The 23079-nt window shown below is 38.5% G+C and overlaps 1 protein-coding gene across 5 annotated transcripts in view; it reads left to right on the top strand.

The window, feature by feature from the left end:
- Positions 1-23079, top strand: part of scn4ab (sodium channel, voltage-gated, type IV, alpha, b) — a 91888-nt gene that overhangs the window by 2575 nt on the left and 66234 nt on the right. For 3 of the 5 annotated variants that reach the window (XM_039825309.1, XM_039825307.1, XM_039825308.1), the window contains exons 1-2: positions 5499-5618; positions 13165-13349. In XM_039825309.1, coding sequence (XP_039681243.1) covers positions 13218-13349 — 132 coding nt within the window. In that variant the 5' untranslated portion in view covers positions 5499-5618; positions 13165-13217. Of the gene's footprint in view, positions 1-5498; positions 5619-5787; positions 5823-13164; positions 13350-23079 lie in introns of those variants that run through there. The other 2 variants (XM_039825305.1, XM_039825306.1) reach the window with 2 other exon arrangements.

Here is a 23079-nt window from a genome sequence, read left to right as displayed (position 1 = left end):
AACTGTTGAAGAGATATAAGAGTGAATGAAGCTGCTGCCGAGAGTCAGTCTCACTGATCTCAAGCACATGTGATGGCAGCACATTCAGAGGTTTCAGAGTTACAAGTTACTTGGCATCTGAATCGCAATGTGATCCTCAAAACACACACACACACACACACTACACACACACACACACACACACACACACACACACACACACACACACACACACACACACACACACACACTAACACACACACAGATCTATCAGTGTGCGGATGTGTTTCATATCTGGCAGCAGGTCGGAACTGTAGCTGTGTGTCCACTGAGATTTCAGAGAGAAACTTTAACTTAACTGTCAGTGAGTTTCAGTCTCAATCAGAGAACATCACACCAACACTATATATACACACTCTACTATATAGCAATGGTTCCCAAAGTGGGGTCAAGGGCCCCCCCAGGGGTCCTTGAAGGGGGTCCAGGGTCCCCAGCAAAAAGGGGAATCATCTTTTTTCATTATAATTCCATCCATACAGACCACAATGTCACTATTTTAGTTATTAGCTTCATACACTATCTGTAATAAAACATCTAAAAGAAAAAAAACTATTAATAATGTGGTCTAATTTGTGTCAGTTTAGGTGCCCTTTTGTGAACCACTGCTATATACTATATACACACTGTATCATTCAGTTCAATTAAATTGTATGTATAGTGTCATATCCTACCAGAAGTTATCTCAGGCATCCTGGGAGCTGAAGGCTTTTAGAGACTCTGTGGGTACATTTCTGCTCTGTGTATCCTCGCTCATAGCTCTTCACTCATAGCTCCTCAGTGATCCATCCTCGCCCCTCCATCCTCCATCCTCGCTGATAGCTCCTTAGAGATCCATCCTCACTCCTCGCTCCTCGGGGCAGGAATAAAGCCGACAGCCCTCGTCGCCTTTGTCTGTGCCAAAAATTAGCACTGAACACACCACACAGACTACAGCTGACTGCCAAGTACCACATACGTTTTGATCATGCATGCAATGAAATAACTCTCATACCAGCAGGCTGCGGTAATCTATTCATCATTCAACAACACAAGGGAAACCGGATACCGTTGCTATGATACCCACAAGAAAACACTGTTTGCTCTAGCCACCAGCGGCAGAACCGAACAGAGCTTACAGTCCCTCTGCTTCACTAACTGCTGGGAAGACAGTGGTACCGGGAGATGGCTAACCAGACTGTGCCTCTCCCGGGATTTCATCCGTTCTAAGGGCAAAGAAATCTCCCTACGGTGGGAGCGGAGCGACCGATTGGCCAGCTACTGGCTTGTTAACTAATGTTAGCTTGCTAATTTCCTCCACCCAACATGCCCTCATCATACACTGGTTACCGTAAAATAAGCCAAACAAACATGTCACTCATCTGGAGATAGCAATGTGCTCTCCTTAGATTTGACAAGAGCCTGTGAATTAAACATTTTACCAATTTAGAGGCTGGCCAGCTGGCTAGTAAGCTAGCTTGCTTGCTATGGGGCTAATTGTTTAGCGGTATAGAGGGCGCAGAGAGAATTCTATTCCGGTCTTTATATTAAATATCACGTTGTAGGATAGTTGTAGGATAGTTTATTAAAAAGTTATTTTGTAATGTGTAGGTATGTAGAGATCCTTTATGTTGGAATAAATCTGCCTAAGCAAGTAGTTATGTATATCTCGTTATATGCTATGTTTGCCATTTTATGGATATAATGTGCAAAAATAGTTATTCCAATAGTTTGTTTTTAGAAGGAACATTCAAACCTAATCTTTGACCCGTTTTGACAGCTCTTATTGGTATTGTATTGATCAGATGAGATGAAAAATTAAAGGAGCCTTGGCTGTGCCTGTCACAGTTGTTTGTTTGTTTTCCTCACTCTTGCTTCCAAGCTGAACAGCCAATCAGATGAATTGGCTATTCAGCCGATGCCGACAACTGCCAACGGCCCTAAAAACACGCTGACAAAGGCCGATGGTGCGGGACACACCGCGCAGACTAGGAACGACGGCCGACCATCGGCTTGGTGTGTCAGGGCCTTAAGAGCTTTGAGACAGCCATCATGAAGGAGTGCCAGAACAACTTCCGGTTCAAGCAAGGAGTGAACCACAAGTAACTCTGAATTCTGGGACCGCAGTGCATTCTGTGAGTGCAGTACATTCTGGAGCTGTGTTCGAAACAGCTCCCTCATTCACTCGCTTACTATTCCCTATATAGTCTTTATTACATTGATTTTGGACACTGGCTGAAAACACATTGTTGCATGACTCGTGTCAGTAGATGCGCCCGTTGTTTGTGTGATGGAGGCGGACACGCACAGCATCATGTCAACAAACCGAAACAAAAATACTTCTAATACATCCCTGGTTGGAGGTGTTTAGATCCCAGCACAATAACCTTGGTTATTTCTGAATTTAACTGTTTGCACGTCATAACTAACTTGGGAAGGGGTCTAAGAGACAGGTAGATGGCCTAGCTGAAGATATATTTAGCGTTAGTTATTGAAGGTTGATTGGAGAAAAGCTGTGTAAATATATGTTATGTTTCTACATTTGAAAATAAACCAGAACAGGTTGAGGCAAGAGTTGATGAATTTTATCTCTAATAGTTTTAATTATTTAAAAAGCTTATGAAGACATTACTACTAAGACTTATAAAAATACACATATCTGTAAAACTGACTTGACTTTTTATAAAAGTGATTCTTTGAAGGTGACATTAGCACACAAACACACACACACGCTAACATATATATACACACACACACACACACACACACACAAAATAAATCTGAGCATTAACATGTTAAGTTGAGTTTATGTCAGATATGATCAACATTTAAGGACACAGACCTATTTATAGTCAATATTTAGTGAAATCCTTTGAACTCCAGGACTCTGTCAGCTGTTGTCTTTCATTCACTTCCTACAGGATGCTGCAACACACACACACACACACACACACACACATCGTTTTATTTTAGCGTGGTAAGCTGACAGAGAGAGGAAATGCCGGGCGTCTCTGACTGCATCCAAAAACATTCTGCGGTCTTCAGTTGCACACACACACACACACACACACACACACACACACACACACACACACACACACACACACACACACACACATATCTGTGGTGCATTAAAAGCAGAAGGACTTTTCTCTATCAGTGTGACACAACATCACACTCTGCTGGAACAACAACACTGATAACAGCTCTGTGTGTGTGTGTGTGTGTGTGTGTGTGTGTGTGTGTGTGTGTGTGTGTGTGTGTGTGTGTGTGTGTGTGAGTCTGTGTGTGAGTGTGTGTGTGTGTGAGTGTGTGTGTCTGTGTGCGTGAGTGTGTGTGTGTGCGCGCGTGTGTGTGTGTGTGTGTGTGTGTTTGTGTATGTGTGTGTGTGGGGGGGATCAGACAGACAGTTCTGAGAAAAAAGAAGACTGGTTTCATTTTATTAAAGGAGCAGTCCAACATTTAATAAACTTCTTGTCCTTGAGGTCATCCTTGAGGTCAATGTGGGATTTCGGAGGGATTGTTGATAATTTTTATCAATTCTTGAGTTTATAAAAATAGTTACATTTTGCACAACATCTGTGTAACAAATAGGGCTGCACAATATATAATTTTTTATCATCATCACATCAACTGGCAAAATGAAAAGATTGCGAAAGACACTGTTGTGTATGTATCAACCTAAAAATTGCTGCAATAACTTCTGATGGAGATGAAAATGTGCAGATTCCAAATAGGCCTTTCTCAGTCTGCGTTCTTGTGTTCTTAAGGTTAGTTAGTTAAAATACTCATCCTGACACGTTCAGTCCAAATAACAAAGACGTCTCACTATGCCTGTTTTTTTAGAAAATTAATAGAGCTTTTGGATGTTGTCTATGTATGGCTGTTCAGTGTGGTGACTGCAGTGGGGATGAAGGAGTTTTTAATGGCTATCCTGCATACTGACCGGGTGTGAATACACAATGTATTGTGTCTGCCTAATACTTAATTTCAGTGTAATGTTTAAGTTCAATGTTTTAGTTGATTTGCTACTTTATCATTTGATATAGGCCCTGTTTAGTGGGTTTATAGGTTTATGTGTTCATTATGGTTTTGGTTCTGCCTGTGATGTCAACTAATCAAGGACAGGACATACAGGTTTGCCTGATTAGGTTCCTTCAGCAGGTCTGGGCACTCCTAAGGTGTACCACAACAGGTAAGATAGTTCTGCAGTGAATGGCATTTTTATAATATTTGGGGTGTTTATTGTTGTGGGTGCACATATCTGATTAAATAGTAATATCAGCAGTAACTGTTTTATCTAAATCTAATGTTTTTTCAGACACAAATTGTTAATGTTGCTGTTTCAGTTTAGCTTATCAAATAATCACCTGTGCAGGTGGTAGGGTCCAGTTTGAAGAGGCTGAGAGGTTAATGCTGCGTTCATGCCACCTCAGAATAACAGGCACCGCCCCCCTGGTTACGTTGTTTTTCCGACTGGCAGCATTCACATGGTCGGGATGCGTGTTCTTCTTCTTCTGTTATATTGGCGTTTGGCATAACAACTTTTTGCATGACTGCCACCAACGGTTGGCCGTAGCCTAGAGCATCAGGTGTGTGAAAACATGGAGGCCACAATAACAAAAGATTTTCTGCTGTTTTTTTATGCGAGCATCCAAACAGCACATCGCCAGGTGTGTGTTTGTGTTATCTGCAGGACAACGAACGGGAAAGGACACGGATAATGTGTTGTGTTTTTATACATAGGCCTATTTATGAATAATTTCAAACATGTTATGTCTGTGCATGTTTCTTGGCAGAGGCATTTGTCCACAATAAACAGTTTATTGTCATTGAAATATGTTCAGTGAACCAAAGTCACCTACATCAAACGTCAGTTGTCAACAACACGTCACCAACTGGGAAACTCGGTTATCAAAATCCAGCCCGATTTTCCCAACTCTGATTCCCACAGGAAGTTACGTGAATGGTGACGTTTTCACTCGGACAAACGTTTTTCCGATGTCCATGAACGCACGGCAAAAGTGTGTTCAGAAGAAGGGGAAGACAGAAAGGACTTGACAGCTTGCTGTGAGGTTCCTGATTTAGTGGTATGTTTCTTGCCTCAGTTTAATTTAGTTTTTGTTGTATTTCCCAGGTTTCAGTTTGTGCCCTTTGTTTGATTATGTTTTTGTGTTGTTTTGACTAATAAACACCAGTTTTTAAAGCTTCCTGTCTGGCTTTCTCAAAACGCCCCACCCCCTCATCGGCCTTGGCCCAAGGTGGTTGGTGTGAAGTTTTATGTTTGCGTCAATTCATTTTTTCTCTGGCGCAATCTTGTGGTGAAAAATTTGACGACATCAATTCCGTTTGTCTCTGTGAGTCTGTGTGGCGCCTGTTATCATAAAGACAAGAGGCTGAACGACATGTTAGTGATGGACACACACTCACACTCTCACACACACACGCACATACACACACACACACACACACAGACACACACGCACACACACACAGACACACACACACACGCACACACACACAGACACACAAACACAAACACACGCACAGACACACACACCTTCAGTTTGAAGCAGGGGACCAACCAACAGCAGCTCAACACAGTAAGACTTGTGTTTTCTAACAGCGTTAATGTTTCTGTGTTTGATCAGATTAATGAATTTTACTAGCAGAGGATGCTTCCAGATGTTTAAACTGTTGACTTTGTTAGTGATAATTAATGTTGAGTGTTAAGGTTTTAACCTTGATTCTACCAACATATTTTACACACAGAGACTACCGACTGGGGACGCCAAGAACAAACTACTGTAAGAAACCACCATCATATCAAACTCTTAACTTATTTCTTCCCAAATGATTATTAGCTTTATTAGTTAAGTAATTAATGTCATCTGGAGAAAGAGAGATATCCGTTTTAGGAAAGTTGGTTTAGTTACAGTTAATTTGCATGTTTTGTGAAATAAAAACAGGCTGAGCACATGAGGAAATGTGTATCTTTCTCCTTCAAAATGACTGCAACAGTTCCCAGACCCTTTTGATACAGGCAAACCTTTTATCTATCTATTCTATTGTATTTATTAATTGGCGTCCCTTACATTGCTGAAGAAGCTGGAGTCAGCAGATAGTCCAATTGTAAGAGGGTTATTGATAGATGATATAATATGGATGTAGTCTTCATGACTTCAGCCAGAGCTTTCTGAAGAGCCAAAATGACTTCTGTGATGCCAGCCACTGCTCACTTAAAATGAATGAAACGCCCCTAATTATTTAGTTAGTTTAGTGTCAGTGAGACACTCTGATACATTGATATGTATCAGAGTAGTTTAGTGTCTGTATCAATGTATCTGAGTAGTTTAGTGTCTGTGATCTGTATCGATGTATCAGAGTAGTTTAGTGTCTATGATCTGTATCGATATATCAGAGTAGTTTAGTGTCTTTGATCTGTATCGATGTATCAGAGTAGTTTAGTGTCTGTATCAATGTATCAGAGTAGTTTAGTGTCTTTGATCTGTATCGATGTATCAGAGTAGTTTAGTGTCTGTATCAATGTATCAGAGTAGTTTAGTGTCTGTGATCTGTATCGGTGTATCAGAGTAGTTTAGTGTCAGTGATCTGTATCAACGTATCAGAGTAGTTTAGTGTCTGTATCGATGTATCAGAGTAGTTTAGTGTCTGTGATCTGTATCAATGTATCAGAGTAGTTTAGTGTCTGTGATCTGTATCGGTGTATCAGAGTAGTTTAGTGTCTGTGATCTGTATCGATGTATCAGAGTAGTTTAGTGTCAGTGATCTGTATCAACGTATCAGAGTAGTTTAGTGTCTGTATCGATGTATCAGAGTAGTTTAGTGTCAGTGATCTGTATCGATGTATAAGAGTAGTTTAGTGTCTGTGATCTGTATCGATGTATCAGAGTAGTTTAGTGTCAGTGATCTATATCAATGTATCAGAGTAGTTTAGTGTCTGTGATCTGTATCGATGTATCAGAGTAGTTTAGTGTCTGTGATCTGTATCGATATATCTGGGTAGTTTAGTGTCTGTATTGATGTATTCGCAGTTGTTTCTGCCAGGGCCTCTGCAAGCTGCCAAGGTTTTTGTAGCTGCCACTGCTTGTGGAACCACCTTGGTCCATTAAGAGTTTGCCAAAGCTTTCCCTGGTAAAGGCCATGCTGTGGAAACCATGGTAGCACCGCTGTTTGTGGCAGCTTTTGGTTCGGTGACAGCTGCCTCAGAAACTAGCCAGATGCTGCTGAAGCTTCTGCTATTCGTGGCATGTGCCCTGCCCCGGGTAAGATTCTGTGGTAAAATTACAGATCGTGGCACCTGCTTTGACTCTGACAGCTACCACTGTTCAGACCTGACATAATGTTGTTTGTGACTCAAGATAACACAGAGACTTCCACCATTTGTGGCCTGTGCTGTAACAGGCACCGCAAAACGTTTCAGTTACTGCCTCGTCTGCTTCTGTTTGTAGCTGCTGTTTGTAGCTGCTGTAGCCTCTGGCAGGATGCCACAGTAACTGCCAACACTTAAATGTCACGACAACTGCTGCTGGTGAGATGCCAGAAGCTGTCACTTTTTCAGGCCAAACAGTTGCTGCTGTTAATAGCAACTGTTACAGTTTGGGAGGATAGGACTGAAACAGTGAATCCCAATGATTGATTGAGATTGATTGTAATGGTTTGTGACAGGAACATGCTGGTTCCTGTTGTTAGTATTTACCTGCAGGCTCATAAACCTGAATGAATTCAGCTGGCTGCTGTGTCAGTGGCCTCTGTAGGAGAGCATTAGTGACTTTAATTCACAGTTTTCAACAGTTAATGTCACAATAATGCAACCAAAACTCTTCTAACACATTCCAGATTGACTCTTTAAACCAACATATATCTGCCAACATTATCAATTAAAACGAGACTAACAACTGGAGCAATAAAATATAATAACTATAATAATACATTTTTATTATAATTTTAATATCCTATCTGTGAACAGTGGCAACGCCACCTCCCCATTCCGTGGTTTGTCTGTGTGGGTGAACCCTGTTGGTGTGATCTGGTGAAGTGAGAAGTAGTCCAGGGGTCTGTGCCAGGTTTCGGTGATGCAGTCCAAGTCCAGTTTCTTGTCAGTGATGAATTCATTCAGGAAGAGAGTTTTATTACTTAGCGGTCAAGTGTTGAGCAAGGCTATTTACAGATGATGTTGTTTTGCGATTTGTTGGGAGTACTGGGGGAGAGGACAGAGGTTGAGCAAATTGGAATGCTATAAATTGCTGTGTTGACGTGATGACGAAATACGGTTTGACCATAGTCAAGTATGTAGTTAAGATGTAGTTTGGCGATGAGAAGTGGTACGTGAATAGGCAGCGAGAGTGCTTGTTTAAAGGATGGGGTGGTGACATATGAGGCCACAGGGGGGAGCTGGTGAGGGTGATCGAACTGGGAGCTGCCATGGTGGGCGGGGAAGAAGACTGCGGGGAAGTGGGTGCGTGTGGGGTGAATAGCAAGGGGGTAAGCCTCTCCCTGGAACGTGTAGCTCCTATGGAGCCATTTTGATGCTACCAAGCCATCACCTCCCGTTAGCTTCCCATTGACTGCCATTCATTTTGGCGCAAATTTGACAGTGAATAACTTTACATCTGAAGCATTTAAAGACTCTATTTGTCCATTGTTTATTTCTAAAGAAACACGACAATGTATAAAAGGCTCCGTTACCTTGTATCTCACGTTATGGCTCCCTAGCAGACGTTTTTGTAAAAATAGGCTAACAATTGTGTCATAACCATGCAAATTACTGTCGCACAGTAGAGGAATTACCGTATAGTACAAGAGAAGCTCGCAGGCAGTTTGGACTTACATTAGCTGTTAACTAGAATGTTAGTTAGCAATGATTAGCCTGTGCCTATGTTATCTCCTTACATAAACCTACGCTCTCCATCTCTGCAAGATTGGGAATGATTGAGATTTCTCTTGGCACAGCTACCAGAAGACTTACAACTTTCAGACAGGTTGCTCACGTCACATTTACGTTGTCTCTCTCAGTTGGAGGCTGCTCAGAAAAAGTGCTTCTAATATCCTTCACTGGTCTCTGTCCAGAGACACAGGATCTGTTGGTCCATTTTATATATCTATGGTGAATAGTCATGCACGTGGGGCAGACAATTACCATTTACTTTTTTTATTGGAACAAGGCTTCATGTTATGCTCAGACATGGCTATTGTAACACAACAAAAGTTGGTTTGAAAATTTTAGTAAATTGTAAATGTCTCTAAAAAAAAAAGTAACGTGGTGTTACGGATCAAATATGACCCGGCAGAGAACATTGATGGTTGTGGGCTACTTTGTAGATGAAATTTTGCTCAAAGGTCCCCAACCAACACACACACCCACACATGTGTATTCTTGTTCAAAGACTTACCTTTTTCCTAACCTAAATCTAAACACCACAGATGTCACTACGGTTTATAATATTAATTTGAAAATGACCACATGCAAATAATTTTGGAGGTGTGTTCTAATATTAGTATATTATAGTCAGATAACATAATTACCCATTTTCTTCATTAATTGGAAATATGTGTGAATTTAAAAAAAAATTTAAGTTTAAAACGAGTGTGATATTTTAAGATCTGTGAGGCCAAAAAAAAACATTTAAAATAGTTTGTGAATGTACACTAAATGTAAATGAATACATAAGTTAACTATGAGGTGAAAAACTATATTGGATGATAATCATTGTTTTATGAGTATTTTGAGCTGAGTTAAATCACCGTCAAATTTGACCAGCTAACACAAAAAATGTGTGCAGCTTTCTAACACATTACAAGGGTTATGGTCAGTGATCTCTTTATTTGCCTTTCTGAGCAGCTCACTGTCATCACAGGTCCCAGCAGGCCTTGTTGTAATGGAATGTGGTGGCTGGTGAACAGAAAAAAAGAATGCCAGTACAGGGCTAATGTGTTAGCCCTGATGTGTTACACCTGCTCCTTTTCCTTGTGTCACCTGTTCCTTGTTTAACCTCGTTACCATGTGTATTTAGTGTCTGTGTTTTCTTTCTGTCTTGTCAGATTATTGTTTGCTGTTGTGTGCTTTCTTGGATTGTTGTTAGTTTCTCTGTTCATTCCCTGTTGTGTCCCTGTGTATTTTCTTACTGTGTGGATTATTCTCCAAGTATGTGTTTGCGTATCTTTAATAAATTCCTTTGAACTGCATTTGGGTCCAAACCTCGCCTACATTCTGTGAAGCCCTGACACTAACAGAGACACAGGGTCTTAAAAATAAAAAGATAGCGATCTTTCAGCGTTTGCTGCAAGGTAAAAGTTTGGGCACTTACAGGCAGGGGCTCCAAACTGGAGCCAGTGAGAAGGTCCAGATTGGAATATATTTAGTTTGAAATGAGAATTTAAATAAAAAATGATAAAGTTGTTGACAAAACTCCTGAGAAGCTCCTTTGGTCCTTTAGCAGCAGAGACTTCAGTTCGTCTGATTGTCACGTAACAACACTTCATCAAATATCAGTTTCACCACATTGGTTGGGTTCAGAATACAGAAATTAAACATGAGTACACATCTGCAGTGGGGTTAGAAGAAGAAGAATCTCTTTATTTATCCCGTGAGGGGAAATTCACAATTTTCACTCGGTTAGTACACTTGCACACACATTGAAAACAGGCCTGAATTACAAATATGCTCAGGACTTATACATGCTAAACACACTAATGGAGAGATGTCAGAGTGAGGGGGCTGCTCCTTGGAGGAGCGCCCCGAGCAATTGGGGGTTTGGTGCCTTGCTCAAGAGCACCTTGGCCGTGCCCAGGAGGTGAACTGGCACCTCTCCAGCTACCAGTCCACACTCCATACTTCGGTCTATACAGGGACTTGAACCATCTCATCACAAACTAAAATGAGGTCCTATTGTTTGTCCAATCATCTGTGACGCTGGTAACAGAACAGACCCAAAAGCGAGACGTAGGGAAAACAAGTGTTTTTATTTGGGAAGGAAAAAGGAGGGAAGCAACAAAGGGGCTGGGAAATAAAGGGGAAGCTAGGAGTGAGAAGCCCGGGGAGAGGCACTAGAGCTCTGGAAGCCGAGAGGGCAAAACGGGGTGGCAGGGGAAGAGGGACTCTGGGAAGGCTGGGAGACCAGGGGATGGGACCGGATGGTGAGGCCAGCTGACTGGGTACAGAGATGAGGTGATGATAACTGCAGAGGACAGACACAGAGAGAAATTAGATACAGAACTGACAGGGTTTACGAGCAATGCTAAATCTATGAAGAACTGTAGCGTGTATCACCAAGGAAGGCAGAAACAACAATCCAGCGAAGATGGTGACTGGATCCGGGGTTTAAATGCAGAGCTTGATTGGAGTAGATGACTAGCAGGTGATCGCGGCAGGAGGGGTGATTATGGAACCATGACCAGGTGTGTGTAGTCAGCTTGCAGTAGGAGGGGAAGGAGAAAAAAACAGAGGAAACGCAGAGCCAGAGCAACCAAGAAACTGACAGTGAGAGCAAAATAGGAACTAGAAAATAAAACAAACTCACAGCCAGCCGACCCCAACCATCACATCATCATCTTTGTTTTTATTCATTTAGATGTAAATGTAAAAAAATATAGCACTATAATTTACAAGATAATTTACAATATATTTGTGAGTTTTGAAGTTTGAAAGATGTGTTCATTGAAATCAAAAGTTGTATTTAAAACAGTGCTGCTACTGCTCTTTATTAATTTATTATTTATTTTTTTCATTTCTTCATCATTGGTGTTGTTGGTCTGAAACTCGACTGACAGCAGAAAATGTGTGTGTGTGTGTGTGTGTGTGTGTGTGTGTGTGTGTGTGTGTGTGTGTGTGTGGGTGGGTGGATGGGTGTTGCTGTATTTAGCTGCCTGAAGCCTAATATTTGTGGGAACCAGCAGAGTCACTAAGCTGACACACGATCTAAGAGAGACAGACAGACAGACAGACAGACAGATGAAGTTAATAAATGTGTTTATGTTGACGCTGTGATAACAGCTTCGGCCTGTAGGGGGCGCTACCTTCTGCGTCTTTACAGTGAGTGATCATCTTAATAATCTGTAAAATGACTCGTATGAAAATCTCTGAAGAACTGATCAATGACAGAGATCAGTTTACTTTACCTGTAGAGGTCACTCCTGAAAATAACAACCATTGGTTCAATAAATGTTCTACTGATCCATCAATAACTTAATCAATTAACTAATCTGATTGACTTTTTATAATCACAGCCGGCTGTGAGCCAAACGCCTGCTGAAGGAGACAAGGAGAGGGGACAAGGAGAGGAGACAAGGAGAGTTTAGTGGTTGATCAGAGGGAGGTGAGGAGGGGCTGAAAGAAAATCATGTAGGAACACAGAGAGGAATGAATTGTGAAGTGTGTGTGTGTGTGTGTGACTGCAACTTTACACCAGAGGCTAAACTGATAACTCCCAACAGCTGCAGCAGCCATGGCAACGCAAGGGTGGGGTGAACCCTGGCAACGGTGAAGACACAAGAGACAAGTGTGTGTGTGTGTGTTTCTTTGAGCAGCTCTGCGTCTGATTTTATCCTTAAGAAGCCTCACTATTGTCCAATTTTAGACCGGTCTCTCATCTGCAGTTTCTTTCTAAGGTTTTTGAAAAAGTTGTTTTAATACAGTAACAAGCCTTTTTACATCTTACAACTCTTTGAAAGCGTCCAGTCTGGTTTCAGATTGCGTCCCAGCACTGTTAAGAGTCTTTAGACACCGGTGCTGTGCAGGTTTCTATTGTACATCACAGCAGCTTTTGAAACGGTGGACCATGCTTTCCTGTTATGCAGATGATTTGCAAAAGTATCTGCCTATGAAGCTAAAGGGCAGTCACTCTTATCTCTCTGCTTAATTGTCAATGATATTAAGCTGAGGCAATCACACAACTTCCTTCAATTAAATGAGGATAGAACCAAGTGTATTATCTTTGGTACACACTGCGGTAGTGAGTTTGGGTGCCCTGGTTTGTACGTTAAGCCAGCTGTTAAGGTTCAGTTAACTAGTGAACAGCCCGTCTGATTGACTGTTTTCATCGGCAGAGTTTTCATCGTTTCTTGTCTGTGGACAGTAAACCTGTCTTTCAGTGTCAGGTAACTTTAACTCTCTTCTTCCTCTCGCTGCAGGAAGGCGGTTGCTAGGAGACGGTGGAGTTGGGGTGGCACTGCATGATGCCAGCATGGCGCCTGTACTACCCCCTGTTGGTTCAGAGATCTTCAGACGCTTCACGCCAGCATCGCTGGAGGAAATCCAACAGCGACAGGAAGTGGAGGAGAAGGAGCGCCAGAGGAGGAAGGAGAAGAACATCGAGGTACAATCACAGGAATCAACACGTTACAACCAGCGAGAAGGACGATAGGATAAGATAAGATGAGATAAATTGTTATTTTTCCGAAAGAAATTTGTCTTCAACACATACACAAACTGTGTCTGCTGTTGAGGGAATACAGCACAACATAGTGAATTGAATTGAATTGAAAAACTTTATTGAACAACAATCAACAAGAGGTTTTCAAAAGGATAAAAACACAATAAAGCCCAAAGGCTGGTTTCCATTGTGGTCCTTAAGATGGAAGGGGAGTAACACCACATGGACTAAAAACATTGAGGACAAAGGGGAAAGGGGTCAACTAATAAACAAAACAAACAAGTAAAACAGATCTAAAACACAATAAAAAACAAGGCCTAGATTCCCAGACAGACATGCAGACACACAAACAGACAATACAGTACAGACAAAAGTACAATATTCGGTAACACTTTAGAATAACTACACATAATTCATCATTTATTAAGCATTAGTTAACAATTAGTTAATGGTTTGTTCATGATTACTTATTAATTGTTCATACATAGTTCATCATTAGTAAAGTATTTGTTCACACAATTATAAATGGTTTGTTCATAGTAAATAAGCCTATTAGTTAATGGTTTTTTTCATCATTATTAATTAATTGTTCTTACAGAATTCATCATCAGTAAAGCATTTATTCACATAGTTATAAATGGTTTGGTCATAGTAAATAAGCCTATCTTGAAAAATATGTTTGTAAGTACATGATTTATACTTAACAAATAATGAAACAACCATTTGGAAATGAAATAATTTTCCCATCATAAACCAGTTACTAACTATTGCTAAATGCTTTGTTCATCATTTGTAAAGCATTGCTCCTATGTTAATTCTCATGAATGAAGCATTTGTGTACACACTCATAAATGGTTTGTTCATAGTAAATAAGACTCTTGTAAGTTATGTTCATAAATAGAAGTTTGACACTTTCTAAGTATTGCAAAAACCATTAGTGAATTAAATAATTTTCCCTTTATAAACTCTACAAACTAGTAGTAATTTATTTGTTTATCATTTGTAAAGCATAGTTCCTACATTCATTCTAATCAGTAAAGCATTTGTAAATGCAGTTAGTAAATGGTTGGTCCATAGTAAGTAAGCCCATGTAAAAGGTTTATCAGTATATTTTTTAATAATTCCTACATGATGCATTAACCATTTGTAAATTAAGTAATTTTACCATTAAACGTAAACGGTTGTTTATAACTAGGAAGTTAATGATTAACAGACTATCTAGACTTACATTTGTTCATGTCTTAAATAAAATGTTATGATTTAGAAAAAGGCCTAAAAATAGCTTGGGTGTTATACAAATACTTACCAATAATGTAATCGTGATTAACTCATGAGTTACTACTGGTTAGTTAAGTATACTGTGTGAGCCATCTAAAGTGAGGACTTTCTATGCTTTACAAACCATTTATAAATGAGTTCCAAAGGCTAACAGAACCTGGACACACACATGTATTGCTCTATCTGGACATGCCTTCAGAAATATAGTTAGTGTTAATACATCTTTAACAAGCACTTACCAACACATCAATTCATGATTAACTCATGAGTTACTAGTGATTAGATGACTACATGGTGTGAGCCCATCTAAAGTGAGGACTTTCTATGCTTTACAGAGCATTTATAAATGAGTTGCAAAGGCTAGCAGATACAACAGAAACACAAGTAAAAAAAAGTATTTGTAACCGTTATTACGATGTAGTAAGAATGTACATTTATGAAATAGCTCGTTGATATCAGGGTGAATTTGGACCAGAACCAGAAGAAAACTAGATTGTTAAGACCAGAGAATTGAACATCAATAAAGAGACTAGGAAACCAGGATAAAAGTTTGAGAAGTGTATTAATATACACAGAAACATGGCATACACATATACAGATAAAACACAGGAATGAAAAATAACAACTAAAATAATAAAGTGCGCTCATAAAAGAAACCCTTTTCAGTTCTATGAGCTCAATTGTTCTTTGATGACAAGAGTTCAGAGATGTTCAACGTTGGGGCCCATATGGGTTTGGTTTCTGTTTGTCCTACCACCATAAAGGGAATCAGGGCAATCCTTATAAGTTCTGATCGATCCTGAGTCTTGATCCTGTAGCTGCCACCCAGCCCACTGAACTGGGAATCTCTAACCCCTGGAAGACTCTGGGATCTGAAGAATCAATGTGATCCAATATCTGTCTCTGGACCGGACCTCCCGTGCGTAGCGCTTCTCAAATCTCCACCTCCTCCATCTGTAGATGAGGTAAAATCAGTTCTCTCTATTACTATTCAGAAATAAAATCAATTGCTTAGGCTACAATGAAAATAATTTTTCAGTTAACCCATATTGAAATATCTAAATCTCTATTCAGTTGTACAACCGTTCTAAAATGTCTTCTCTTAAGTATCAAAAGTATACAAATCCCTTTCAGGTATCAAAAGTACATTTATATTAATAGGTAACCTTTATACAAAAACTACATTTCTAATTCAAGTTTTAAGGAACCTACCTTAGTTACATTAACACTATTCTTAATAAAATTGCATAAATTGCATGTAAACATCTCTCAAATTGTATTATTTTCTATAACTTAAGCTACAGTGTTGTAATTTAAGAAATCAAGACATGCGTGCTTATTTATCCCTCCTGCCAGGTAACAGTAAAAAACTAAATAAGTTGTTCCACCATAACTCCAGTTAAACAATTAAACACACAACTTGTAATAAAATTCAAAAAAAATACCCAGCAAGCTAGCAATAGTGTTAGAGCAACATTACTTTCCATAACCAATAGATAATAGTCTTTTAACAGGCAACGCAGTGGTCTCGCTAGCTTTTGTGAGCTAATTACTTTACTTACATATGAATACAGCATCTTAGCTAACCCGTTAGCTTTGTACTATTAGCACCGTTCTCTTACTAATACATCCATGATTAGCACCGAGATTGATGCTAGCGTACTAGTTAGGATTATCTCACCATTTTAATGGAATTCACTGCCTTTAACTGCGTGACGACAGTGGATTCAGACACAGATCTCCTTCGTTATATTCACAACAAAGCATAGCCAGTATTAGCTAGGATTTAATTCACTAAATGTTGTTTTTTCTCTTACCGAGTGAATAACGGCTGCCTACGTTCGGGTTCGATGAAGCCAAAGGACGGAGGAGACGTAAATCTAGAGATTGCGACGTTAGTTGATAGTGATTGGCAGCTCACAGACCGAGTTCACCCATTGGCTTATTTACAAGCCCATCAAAGCTAAGTGAAAGTTAAATCGTTTTCCACTATTTTCTCCCATATCTCTTACAACTACTTTTGACCATATTTTAATAACTTGGAAAACAAAATAAAAATGTCTCAAAATAAAATAAAATAATATAGGGTGTCATTATTGTTAACTTTGATGGGCTTGTAAATAAGCCAATGGGTGAACTTGGTCTGTGAGTTTACCAATCAGCTATCAACTAGGCTTGTTTGTTGAGCTCTATATTCACGTCCCCTCACGTCCCTTTAGGCGCTGCATCGGAACGTCATATAAGCCTGTTGTCATTCACTCGGTAAGAGAAAAAGAACGACATTTAGTGAATTAAATCCGATCTAATACTGGCTATGCTTTGTTGTGAATAGAACGAAAGAGAGCTGTGCCTGAATCCACTGTCGTCATGGAGTTAAAGGCAGTGAATTCCATTAAAATGGTGAGTAATTCCTTAACAATAGGTTCGCTAGCATCCATGCTAATCGGTGCTAATCATGGATGTATTAGCTAAGAGAACGGTGCTAATAGTGCAAAGCTAACGGGTTAGCTAAGATGCTGTATTCATATGCTAATAGGGTAATTAGCCACAAAAGGCTAGCGGAGTACTGTATATTTCCTGTGAAAAGGCTAATGATTCTATCTATTGGTTATGGAAAGTAATGTTGCTTTTCAACACTACTGCTAGCTGTGGGTATTTGTTGAATGAATGTTAGTACAAGTTGTGTGTTTAATTGTTTAACTGGAGTTTATGGAGAAGTAACTCAAAGAGGCTAATTTTTAGTGCATTCTTTCTACTGTTAGCTGGGCAGGGAGGGATAAATAAGCACGCATGTCTTAATTTCTCTAAATTACAACACTGTAGCTTAAGTTATGGGAAAAAAATACAATTTGAGAGATGTTTACATGCAATTTATGCAATTATATTAAGAATAGTGTTAATGCTACTAATGTAGGTTCCTTAAAACTTGAATTAGAAATGTAGTTTTTGTATAAAGGTTACCTATTAATATAAATGTACCTTTTGATACCTGAAAGGGATTTGTATACTTTGATACTTAAGAGAAGACATTTTAGAACGGTTGTACAACTGAATAGAGATTTAGATATTTCAATATGGGTTAACTGAAAAATTATTTTCATTGTAGCCTAAGCAATTGATTTTATTTCTGAATAGTAATAGAGAGAACTGATTTTACCCTCATCTACAGATGGAGGAGGTGGAGATTTGAGAAGCGCCACGACGGGAGGTCCGGTCCAGAGACAGATATTGATCACATTGATTCTTCAGATCCCAGAGTCTTCCAGGGGTTAGAGATTCCCAGTTCAGTGGGCTGGGTGGCAGCTACAGGATCAAGACTCAGGATCAAGACTCAGAACTTATAATGCAGTTGCCCTGGATTCCTTCTTTATGGTGGTAGGACAAACAGAAACCAAACTCATATGGGCCCTAAGCGTTGAACATCTCTCAACTCTTGTCATCAAAGAACAATTGAGCTCATAGAACTGAAAAGGGTTTCTTTTATGAGCTCACTTTATTATTTTAGTTGTTATTTTTCATTCCTGTGTTTTATCTGTATATGTGTAAGCCATGTTTCTGTGTATATTAATACACTTCTCAAACTTTATCCTGGTTTCCTAGTCTCTTTATTGATGTTCAATTCTCTCTGGGTCTTAACAATCTAGTTTTCTTCTGGTTCTGGTCCAAATTCACCCTGATATCAACGAGCTATTTCATAAATGTACATTCTTACTACATCGTAATAACGGTTACAAATACTTTTTTTACTTGTGTTTCTGTTGTATCTGCTAGCCTTTGCAACCATTTATAAATGCTCTGTAAAGCATAGAAAGTCCTCACTTTAGATGGGCTCACACCATGTAGTCATCTAATCACTAGTAACTCATGAGTTAATCATGAATTGATGTGTTGGTAAGTGCTTGTTAAAGATGTATTAACACTAACTATATTTCTGAAGGCATGTCCAGATAGAGCAATACATGTGTGTGTCCAGGATCTGTTAGCCTTTGGAACTCATTTATAAATGGTTTGTAAAGCATAGAAAGTCCTCACTTTAGATGGGCTCACACAGTATACTTAACTAACCAGTAGTAACTCATGAGTTAATCACGGATTACATTATTGGTAAGTATTTGTAACAGATGTGTTAACACCCAAGCTATCAGTTTAGGCCTTTTTCTAAATCATAACATTTTATTTAAGACATGAACAAATGTAAGTCTAGATAGTCTGTTAATCATTAACTTCCTAGTTATAAACAACCGTTTACGTTAATGGTAAAATTACTTAATTTACAAATGGTTAATGCATCATGTAGGAATTATTAAAAAATATACTGATAAACCTTTTACATGGGCTTACTTACTATGGACCAACCATTTACTAACTGCATTTCCAAATGCTTTACTGATTAGAATGAATGTAGGAACTATGCTTTACAAATGATAAACAAATAAATTACTACTAGTTTGTAGAGTTTATAAAGGAAAATTATTTAATTCACTAATGGTTTTGCAATACTTAGAAAGTGTCAAACTTCTATTTATGAACATAACTTACAAGAGCCTTATTTACTATGAACAAACCATTTATGAGTGTGTACACAAATGCTTCATTCATGAGAATTAACATAGGAGCAATGCTTTACAAATGATGAACAAAGCATTTAGCAATAGTTAGTAACTGGTTTATGATGGGAAAATTATTTCATTTCCAAATGGTTGTTTCATTATTTGTTAAGTATAAATCATGTACTTACAAACATATTTTTCAAGATAGGCTTATTTACTATGACCAAACCATTTATAACTATGTGAATAAATGCTTTACTGATGATGAATTCTGTAAGAACAATTAATTAATAATGATGAAAAAACCATTAACTAATAGGCTTATTTACTATGAACAAACCATTTATAATTGTGTGAACAAATACTTTACTAATGATGAACTATGTATGAACAATTAATAAGTAATCGTGAACAAACCATTAACTAATCGTTAACTAATGCTTAATAAATGATGAATTATGTGTAGTTATTCTAAAGTGTTACCCAATATTCATATTACTAATACTTCAAGGATCTTTTGATTTTGTTTAAGGGTTTAATAACCATTTTTTTATTGAAGATTTAAAATGAAAGTAGGAGGAGCTCAACAATTTAAGCTTGGAAGGTAAACCATTCCACAAGACAGCTGCCGAGTATAGGAAAGAGTACTTTCCCATACAGCTCTTAAAACGGCAGGGCCTGTAATCTGTGGAACTCCCCCTGGTGGAATAGCTGTGCGTGTCACTAATTTAAAAAAAAGTAATTACATAAATACTTGGGTACCAGGTTATTTCTTATCTTATAAACTAAACACAGTTTAACCCTAATGCCCTCCTCAAAAAAAATAACACTGGACACCTTCGTGGCAAAAATGTACACGCACACAAAAACTGCTATTAAATCAACATATATCAAGATTTTTTTCTGCTTTTTCTTTTCATAAATCACTTAAACAACTTCTAACTTGCTCAAAACTGCCAAACATTCAATCATTTTCAGGATTTTAACCCTTTAAATGCCAGTTTATTTATTTGAATATTATATAATTAATAATATAATATATAATATAATAATATAATATATATTTCATTATTTATTACAAAAAAACACAAAAAATGATTTTTTATTCCATATAAAGAATAATATGTAGATGGGGCTTTGGTTGGGATTAGAGGCTTGGATGTGTCAAAGATAAGCAACAAAATTAATTTGATTGCATTAGTATTTTTTACATAGTGCCATATACTCCCTTTGGACACCTTCGAGGCAAAAATGTACATGTCCATTAAATCATCATATGTCAATATTTTTTTCTGCTTTTTTTCATAAATCACTTAAAAAACTACTAACTTGCTCAAAACTACCAAGCATTCAATAGTATTTTAGAATTTTAACCCTTTAAATGCCAGTTTAATTCTTTAAAGCAATTATTATTTATGAAAAACCCAACAGAACATTAATTATTTTCCATAAAATAAATCGTAGGGGAATGGGGCTTTGATGGTGATTAGAGTCTTGGATATGTCAAAGATTATGAACAAAATTAATTTGATTGCATTAGTACTTTTTATGTAGTTCCAGACACTCCCTTTGGACACCTTCATGGACAAAAATGCCTCATTGACTTCCATTATAACCACATGTTTTTATCTCACTGCCTTGACTTTATAAAATCATGCATTCTGTAATGTCAGCATTTCATTTTGGTGATTTCACATTGGTGATATTTGACATTTTTACAGTATTCCACCAGATTCAACCATTTTGCCCTTGTAGGCCGATGCATGAAATCCTTGTATTTTTTCCAGTTATATTATGGAGCTGTGTGTGTGTGTGTGTGTTTATGTGGGTGTTTGTGTGTGTGTGTGTGTGTGTGTGTGTGTGTGTGTGTGTGTGTGAGTGAGAGTTTGTGTAAATCTGTAAGCAAGCAATGATCATTTTAGGGGTGAAAAAAGGGCATCTTTTGAATGATGCATTTCATGTGTCTTTGAAGACGTGCTTGAATAAAAACATTGTCTCCTGCATTTACTGTAAACTGGCACTTATTATTTAAAATCATTTGTGGGACATGGTGGCCCTGAAGAATGGTCTTCCACTATGGACATCCCTCAGGCTCCGGGTGGATTCCCCTTTGGACCGGTACACACCTGCCAAGTGTGAAGTCCCATGTATGTTTGAATCTCTTGAGCATCCACATCACTCCATCCTGAGATTGAAGGCCTCCTGTGTAGGTTTGTCATTTCCTGAATCAGCTGGATCATGTCAGGAGTGAAGAAAAGGTCAAAAGACAATGCCACATCACGGATTCTTGATATGGCATATCTCGTGGGCTCTGGCATCATGCCGGTCGGTGCTTGAATGTTGCGCAGCGTCTCAGTATTAGATGGAGACCAGACTTGCCAATTGTCCATTCAATGTTAGAATGGATAGGATCTTCAGTGTCCTATCCACTTTCAGAGGAAGGGTTAGAGGCACTCACAGAATTGGAGGACACCAGTGACCATTTTGTGTCAGACTCCCGAAACTTGTGTCATCTTCAGATGAGTCCTGCAGTTCGCTGGAAGATAAAGGCTCCTTCTCTTTGCTCCAGGTCTTTCTCCTTCTCTATAGCCAGGTGCATGAACACACTAATAGTTGGTTTTGTTTACAACAAATGCAGGAGACAATGTTTTTATTCAAGCACATCTTCAAAGACACATGAAATGCATCCTTCAAGAGAAGCCCTTTTTTCACCCCTAAAATTATCAGCTCTTGTTCACAGATTTACACAAACTCTCTCTCACACACAGACGCATGCATGCACGCACGCACACACACACACATACACACACGCCCACACACACACACACACACACACACACACACATGGCTCCATAATATAACTGGCAAAAGTAAGATGCGCTTTTTTCACCCCTAAAGTTATCAGCGTTTGATTTACACAGAGTTACACAAATTCTCTCCAAAATAAAAAAAAATATCACCAAAATGAAATTGTTCAAAATGAAATGCTGACATTACAGAATGCATGGTTTTATAATGTAAAGGCAGTGAGGTAAAAATATGTGGTCATAATGGAAGTCAATGAGGCATTTTTGTCCACGAAGGTGTCCAGAGGGAGTATCTGGATCTACATAAAAAATGCTAATGCAATCAAATCAGTTTTGACATATCCAAGCCTCTATTCCCCACCAAAGCCCCATCTCCTTATTATTTATTATTTGGAAAAAAATATCATTTTTTGTGTTTTTTTGTAATAAATAATGCAATACTTCAAATAAATAAACTGGCATTTAAAGGGTTAAAATCCTGAAAATTATTGAATGTTTGGTATTTTTGAACAAGTTTGAAGTTGTTCAGATTTATGAAAAAAAAGCAGAAAAAATATTGATATATGATGATTTAATAGCAGTTTTTGTGTGCGTGTACATTTTTGCCACGAAGGTGTCCTGAGGGTACAAAATGAATCATTTAAGTATAAAAAACATGTAAGACTAAAAATCTACCTCTTTCCTAATAAAATCTGAAAGATAAAGCAGACAGGTATCAGTGGAATGGGCTTTTCTAAAGCCTGATTGAAAGTCAAATCAAAGGTTCTGCTCTGCTAAATAACGATCTATTTGCTCATAAATGATCCTTTCAACAATTTTTGATATTGAACACAGGATAGATACAGGGCGGAAATTTCCAGGATCAGATTTGGGCTCCTTTTTATCTAAAGGTATCACTCTTGCCACCTTAAATTTATTTGGAAAATGGTTATTTTCAATGGATAAATGAATGAGATAGGTTATGACAGGAGTGATTATTTCAGCAGCATCTCTTAGAAATCTGGGAGGGGTGTTGTCAAAACTAGTAGCCTTGAAAGG

Source organism: Perca fluviatilis, chromosome 15 (assembly GCF_010015445.1).
Source record: "Perca fluviatilis chromosome 15, GENO_Pfluv_1.0, whole genome shotgun sequence".
NCBI classification, from domain to species: Eukaryota; Metazoa; Chordata; class Actinopteri; order Perciformes; family Percidae; genus Perca; species Perca fluviatilis.
This window is presented reverse-complemented; position numbering and strand designations above follow the sequence as displayed.